Source organism: Neovison vison, chromosome 13 (assembly GCF_020171115.1).
Source record: "Neovison vison isolate M4711 chromosome 13, ASM_NN_V1, whole genome shotgun sequence".
Lineage (NCBI taxonomy): Eukaryota > Metazoa > Chordata > Mammalia > Carnivora > Mustelidae > Neogale > Neogale vison.
In genome coordinates, this window is record NC_058103.1 from 111063624 (window position 1) to 111071698 (window position 8075).

At 38.0% G+C, this 8075-nt stretch overlaps 1 protein-coding gene across 1 annotated transcript; it reads right to left on the reverse strand.

Moving 5' to 3' along the window:
* Positions 1 to 1773: 1773 nt before the first annotated feature.
* On the reverse strand, positions 1774 to 2821 carry LOC122893109 (heterogeneous nuclear ribonucleoprotein A1-like). The gene has a single exon (XM_044229927.1). The coding sequence runs from the start codon at positions 2765 to 2767 to the stop codon at positions 1805 to 1807; it is 963 nt and encodes a 320-aa protein (XP_044085862.1). The 5' UTR covers positions 2768 to 2821; the 3' UTR covers positions 1774 to 1804.
* Positions 2822 to 8075: the final 5254 nt, after the last annotated feature.

An 8075-nucleotide genomic window follows, 5' to 3' on the forward strand; every position in this document is an offset into this window, starting at 1 on the left:
TTCTTTTAGAATTTCCATAGTTTCAGGGCTTTAAGTCTTAAGTTGAGGTTTTTATTTTTGTTTTCTTATTTGTAGTGTAAGATAGGGGTTGAGGTTTTTTATTTGTTATTTGTTTACTTTTTTTTTTTTTTGCATGTAACTATCCCATTTTCCAACACTATTTATTGAAGGGCCTCTTTTCCTCATTGCATATTCCTGCCTCCTTTGTCCTAGATTAACTGAACGTGTGAGTGTGGGTTTATTTCTGGGCTCTGTATTGCATTCTATTGATCTATGTCTTTGTGCCAATACGACACTCTAATTATAGCTTTGTAGTATAGTTTGAAATCAGGGATATGATATCTTTGGCTTCATTCTTCATATTGTTTTGTCTGCTTGGGTAGGGTCCTTTGTGGTTCCATGCAAATTTTAGAATTGCTTGCTGTAGTTTGTGAAATACATCACTGGAATTTTGATAAGGATTGCATTGAATGTATAGACTGCTTTATGTAGTGTGGCTATTCAGTAGTTTTCTTTCAGTCCATGAGTTTGGAATATCTTTTACTTGGATTTTATTTAGGTTATTTCAGCAATGTTTTAGAGTTTTCAGTGTACAGGTCTTTAACTTCCTTGGTTAAATCATTTCTAGACATTCTTGTGAAGGTAAATGGGACTTTTTAAAGACTTCTGAAAGTTTACTAGTCTATAGAAATGCAATAGACTTCTGCATATTTTTGTCTCCTGCAACAGTACTAAATTCATTTAACAGTTGTTTTTTTTTTTAAAGATTTTATTTATTTACTCGACAGACAGAGATCACAAGTAGGCAGACAGGTGGCAGAGAGAGAGGGGGAAGCAGGCTCCCCGCTGAGCAGAAAGCCCGATGCAGGACTCAATCCCAGGACCCTGGGATCATGACCTGAGCCGAAGGCAGAGGCTTTAACCCACTGAGCCACCCAGGCACCCCCATTTAACAGTTTTTGAGTGGAGTCTTCAGGGTTTTCTATATGTACAGTATCTGGTTATTTGGAAAAAGTGAATTTGACTTTCTTACAGTCTGGGTGACTTTTATTTTATTTTATTTTTTTAACTGATATGGCTTGGGATTCCAATACTATGTTGAATAAAAGTGGTGAGAATGGACATCCTTGTCTTGTTAACTTTAGGGGCAAAGCTTTCAACTTGAGTCTAGTATTCACTGTGGGTTTATCAAATTTGACCTTGATGAGGTTGAGGTATGCTCCCTTTATATACTCACTTTTTAAAAAATCATAAGTGGTTGTTCACTTTTGTCAAATGCTTTTTCTGCATCAGTTAAGATAACATTTTCATTTTGTTAATGTGGTATGTCATATTTATTTTTGCAGATGTTGAACTATTCTTGCATCCCTGGAATAAATCCAAGATCCACTTGATGTTGGTTTACAATCCTTTTAATGTATCATTGAATTTTGTTTCCAATATTTTGAGAATTTTTTTTTTTTTAAAAAAAGACACATTTATTCAGCGTCATGATCAGACTATTACATTTAGCAATCAGCAGCATGGGTGCAAAAAAAAAATCTACATTAAAACCCTTTGTTGGAATGCTTTACACTTTCCACAGAACAGAAACTAAAATAACCTGTTATACAATTAGTCACAAATACAGTCCTCGAGTTTTTTTGCCCATACACATGAGTATTGTCTAAAACAAGTCTTCTTTGTAGCAGCTAGGCCCTGCCACCACTGTGCTTGGCTGAGTTCACAAATCTGTTGTAACCTGTAGCTTCCCTGTCACTTCTCTGGCTCTCCTCTCCTGCTAAGCTTTGTTTCCTGGCAGTAATTAAAACCTTCTGCCACTGCCATAGCTGCTGCTGCTGCTGGAACCACCATAGCCACCTTGGTTTCGTGGTTTGGCAAAGTATTGGCCTCCACCACCATAAGGGCCAGAGCTTCTGCCTCCAAAATTGCCTCCTTTCATGGGTCCAAAATTTGAGGATTGATTGTTGTAATTGCCAAAATCATTATAGCTTCCGCCACCTCCAAAGTTGCTTCCATCATTACCAAATCCGTTATAGCCATCCCCACTGCCACCATATCCACCACCACCTCGACTGCCACCAAAGCCACCTCGACCACTGAAGTTTCCTCCGCGACCAAAGTTGTCATTCCCACCAAAACCACCTCCACGACCACCACCAAAGTTTCCAGAACCACTTCGACCTCTTTGGCTGGATGAAGCACTAGCCATCTCTTGCTTAGAGAGCGCTTTCCTTACTTCACAGTTGTGGCCATTCACAGTATGGTATTTTTGAATGACAATCTTGTCTACAGAATCATGGTCATCAAATGTTACAAAAGCAAAACCCGTCTTTTTGCCACTGCCTCGGTCAGTCATGATCTCAATCACTTCGATTTTCCCATACTGTTCGAAATAATCTCTTAGATGATGTTCTTCAGTGTCTTCTTTAATGCCACCAACAAAAATCTTTTTCACAGTTAAGTGGGCACCAGGTCTTTGAGAATCTTCTCTTGAGACAGCCCTCTTTGGTTCCACAACTCTTCCATCCACCTTGTGTGGCCTTGCATTCATGGCTGCATCCACCTCCTCCACAGTGGCATATGTGACAAACCCAAAGCCTCTGGAGCGCTTGGTGTTCGGATCTCTCATTACCACACAGTCCGTAAGTGTTCCCCATTGCTCAAAATGGCTCCTCAGACTCTCATCAGTTGTTTCAAAGCTCAGACCTCCGATGAAGAGCTTCCGCAGCTGTTCAGGCTCTTTGCGAGACTCTGACTTAGACATGACGGCGGTGGGAGGGGAGACTTTAACGATGCTTACTCGGCGTCGTCCACGGGCAGAAAGCTATTTTGAGAATTTTTGCATCTATGTTCATCAGAGGTGTTGGCCTATAATTGTCTTTTGGTGTTTTTGTATGGTTTTGGTATCAGGGTAATACTGGCCTCATGGGTTTTGCAGTATTCCCTCCTTTTGAATTACTTAGAAGAGTTTGATAAGGATAAGTATTAAATCCTTGAATCTTAGAAAGAAGTTACCAATGATCTGTCCAGTCCTGGATTTTTGTTTTGGGGCTGTTTTAATGATAGCTTCTATCTCCTTAATAGTAATCAGATTATTCAGACTTCCTATTTTTTCATGATTCAATGTTAGATTCTTCATTTGTAAGAATTGATCCATTTATTCTAAGTGGTCTAGTTTGTTAGCTTAACTACTCATAGAAGTCTCTTGTGATCATTTGCTTTATTGTGATCATTTTGCTTTTTTTCCCTTTTTTTTTCACTGTAAAAAATGATTTTATTTTATTGTTTTTTCAATCATTTATTTTTTTATTTTTTTAAAATTTATTTTCAGCATAACAGTATTCCTTGCTTTTGCACCACACCCAGTATTCCATACAATCCGTGCCCTCTCTAATACCCACTACCTGGTTCCCCCAACCTCCCACCCGCCCCCCTCCCACTGCTTCAAACCCCTCAGATTGTTTTTCAGAGTCCATAGTCTCTCATAGTTCAACTGCCCTTCCAATTTCCCCCAACTCCCTTCTCCTCTCTAACTCCCCTTGTCCTCCATGCTATTTGTTATGCTCCACAAATAAGTGAAACCATATGAAATTGACTCTCTCTGCTTGATTTATTTCACTCAGCATAATCTGTTCCAGTCCCATCCGTGTTGCTACAAAAGTTGGGTATTCATCCTTTCTGATGGAGGCATAATACTCCATAGTGTATATGGACCACATCTTCTTTAACCATTAGTCTGTTGAAGGGCATCTTTTTTCTTTCCACAGTTTGGCAACTGTTGCCATTGCTGCTATAAACATTGGGGTACAGATGGCCCTTCTTTTCACTACATCTGTATCTTTGGGATAAATACCCAGGAGTGCAATTGCAGGGTCATAGGGAAGCTCTATTTTTAATTTCTTGAGGAATCTCCACACTGTTCTCCAAAGAGGCACCAACTTGCATTCCCACCAACAGTGTAAGAGGGTTCCCCTTTCTCCACATTCCCTCCAATACATGTTGTTTCCTGTCTTGCTAATTTTGGCTATTCTAACTGGTGTAAGGGGATATCTCAATGTGGTTTTCATTTGAATCTCCCTGATAGCTAGTGATGATGAACATTTTTTCATGTGTCTGATAGCCATTTGTATGTCTTCATTGGAGAAGTGTCTGTTCATATCTTCTGCCCATTTTTTTGATATGATTGTCTGTTTTGTGTGTGTTGAGTTTGAGGAGTTCTTTATAGATCCTGGATATCAACTTTTTGTCTGTACTGTCATTTGCATATATCTTCTCCCATTCCGTGGGTTGCCTCTTTGTTTTGTTGACTGTTTCCTTTGCTGTGCAGAAGCTTTTGATTTTGATGAAGTCCCAAAAGTTTATTTTCGCTTTTGTTTCCTTTGCCTTTGGCGACATATCTTGAAAGAAGTTGCTGTGGCTGATATCGAAGAGGTTACTGCCTATGTTCTCTAGGATTCTGATGGATTCCTGTCTCTCACATTGAGGTCTTTTATCCATTTTGAGTTTATCTTTGTGTACGGTGTAAGAGAATGGTCGAGTTTCATTCTTCTGCATATAGCTGTCCAGTTTTCCCAGCACCATTTATTGAGGAGACTGTCTTTTTTCCACTGTATATTTTTTCCTGTTTTGTCGAAGATTAATTGACCATAGAGTTGAAGGTCCATATATGGGCTCTCTACTCTGTTCCACTGGTCTATTTGTCTGTTTGTATGCCAGTACCATGCTGTCTTGGTGATCACAGCTTTGTAGTAAAGCCTGAAATCAGATAATGTGATGCCTCCAGGGAATCCCACCAGGTGGGATTCATTCCTGAGCTACAAGGATGGTTCAACATTCGCAAATCAATCAATGTTATAGAACAAATTAGTAAGAGAAGAGAGAAGAACCACATGGTCCTCTCAATTGATGCAGAAAAAACATTTGACAAAATCCAGCATCCGTTCCTGATTAAAACACTTCAAAGTATAGGGATAGAGGGAACATTCCTGAACTTTATAAAATCTATCTATGAAAGACCCACAGCAAATATCACCCTCAACGGGAAAAAGCTTGCAGCCTTCCCGTTGAGATCAGGAATACGACAAGGATGCCCACTCTCACCACTCTTGTTCAACATAGTATTAGAAGTCCTAGCAACAGCAATCAGACCACAAAGGGAAAAAAAAGTATCCAAACTGGCAATGAAGAAGTCAAACTCTCTTCATGGATGACATGATTCTTACATGGAAAACCCCAAAGACTCCACCCCCAAACTACTAGAACTCATACAGCAATTCAGTAATATGGCAGGATGTACAGAAAGTCAATGTTCAGAAATCAGTGGCTTTCTTATACACTAACAATGAAAATACAGAAAGGAAAATTAGAGAATTGATTCCATTTACTATAGCACCAAGATCCAGAAGATACCTGGGAGTAAACCTAACCAAAGTGGTAAAGGATCTGTGCTCAAGGAACTACAGAACACTCATGAAAGAAATTGAAGAAGACACAAAAAGATGGAAGACCATTCCATGCTCTTGGGTCGGAAGAATAAACATTGTTAAAATATCTGTACTGCCTAGAGCAATCTATACTTTTAATGCCATTCCGATCAAAATTTTGCCGGTATTTTTCAAAGAGCTGGAGCAAATAATCATAAAATTTGTATGGAACCAGAAGGGACCCTGAATCGCTAAGGAAATGTTGAAAAACAAATATAATTTCCCTTCACTTGATTTTATTTTTCTTAGAAAATCTTGGTAAAGGTTTGTCAGTTTTCTACTGTCTTTTATTATCTATTTCATGAACTTTTGCTCTGAACTTCTTTCTACTAACTTTGGTCTTGATGCTTTTTATATTTCCTTCAGGTGTAAAGTTACATTGTTTGCAATTCCTCTTGTTTTGGGAGGTAAGCCTGCAATGCTAGGAACTTCCTTCATAGAATCACCTCTGTGGCATCACATAGATTTCTTTATGTTGTATTTGAGTAAGGTGTTACAGTGGAGTGTGTTCAATTCCCCCACTATTACACTAATGTCCCCCTTTAGGTTGATTAAAATTTGCTTTATATATCTTAGTACTCTTATGTTGGATGCCTATATATTGATGAATGTTATATTTTACTATTGCCTTTCATCATTATATAGTGTCGCCTTCGTCTTTTAATAGTCTTTAAGTCTGCTTTGTCTGATAGGAGTGTAGCTACCCCAGAATTCTTTTGATTTCAAAATGTATGTAGTATAATATCTATCCCTTCACTTGCAGATTATGTGTGCTTCTGAAGTAAGGCTCTGTAGGCAGCATATAAATATGCTTTTATTTTAATACATTCAGCTGTCTTTTGGAGGATACAGTCCATTTGTACTTGAAGTCATTGTATTTCCTTACCATTTGTTAATTTTATTTTCTGGCTAGTTTTTATTTCCTCTGTATCTTTTTCCTCTTAACCAGTAGTTTTTCTTTAGTGTTATGATACATACACAAAGACATAAGAGATCTAAACATAAGTTTTCGCTTTAAGGTTACTGTGAGGTTCATTCACATTTATCATCCTATGTAAGTTGAAGTTGATAGCAACTGAAATTTGAGTACATTAGCAAATTCCACACTTCTATTCCCCCCCCCTTTTTTTGAAGTATAGGTGACACACAATACTATTTTTTTTATTTTATTTTTTCAGTGTTCCAAGATTCATTATTTATGCACCACACCCAGTGCTCCATGAAATACATGCCCTCCTTACACCCACCAGCAGGCCCTCCCAACCCCCAACCCTCCTCACCTCCAAAACCTTCATTTGTTTCTCAGAGTTCAGTCTGTCATGGTTCATTTCTCTGTCTGATTGCCCCCAACTCACTTCTCTCCTTCACCCAATGTCCTCTGTGTTTTTCCTTATGCTCCACAATTAAGTGAAACCATGTGATAATTGACCTTCTCTGCTTGACTTATTTCACTCAGCATAATCTCTTCCAGTCCCATCCATGCTGATACAAAAGTTGGGTATTCATCCCTTCTGATGGAGGCATAATACTCAATTGTATATATGGACCATATCTTCTTTATCTGTTTGTCTGTTGAAGGGTATCATGGTTCTTCCCACAGTTTGGCGACTGTGGCCATTGCTGCTATGAACATTGGAGTACAGATAGCCCTTCTGTTCACTACGTCTGTATCTTTGGGGTAGGTACCCAGCAGTGCAATTGCGGGGTCATGGGGAAACTCTATTTTTAATTTCTTAAGGAATCTCCACACTGTTTTCCAAAGTGACTGCACTACTGTCTTGTTAATTTTGGCCATTCTAACTAGTGTAAGGTGGTATCTAAATGTGGTTTTGATTTGAATCTCCTTGATGATTAATGATGAGGAACATTTTTTCATGTGACCCACAATATTATACTAGTTTCAGGTGTACAACATAGTTATTGAACACATCTATATATTAGGCTATGCTTATCACAAGTTTGGCTATCATTTGTTACCAGACAGACAATGCTATTATAATACATTTTGTTTTTGTCACATTTTGCATCTTGATCTTATGTATTTTTTAAACTAGTGTAGTTTTAATTTAACTACTTGGTCTTTTAATTTTCATAGTAAATTTAAGTGATTATTCCACTATTTCTAGTATATATCTAACTTTTTCAGTGAGATTTTTACTTTTGTGTATTTTCTTGTCATGAATTTGTACCACCTACCCCATATAAAGTAGTCCCTTTAACTTTTCTGGTAAGACTTGTTTAACAATGATGAGCTCCTATAGCTTTTGCTTCTTGGGAAACCCTTTCTCCAATTCTGAATAAGAACCTCGATGGGTAAAGTATTCTGGATTAGATTTTTTTTTTCTTTCAGCACTTGGAGTATATCATGACACTCTCTTCTGGATTGCTATTTCTGCTAGGAAATCCAATAGTTTAATGGAAAACAAATCGTTTTGCTTTTGATGCTTTTAAAATTCTCCTTATCTTTAACTTTTGGCATTTTAACTTATCACATTTGACTTATGATGTGTTTTGGTGTGGGTCTCTTGTGGTTCATCTTTTTGGAACTGTCGGGCTTTTTGGATCTGAATGTTCATTTCCTTCTCCACA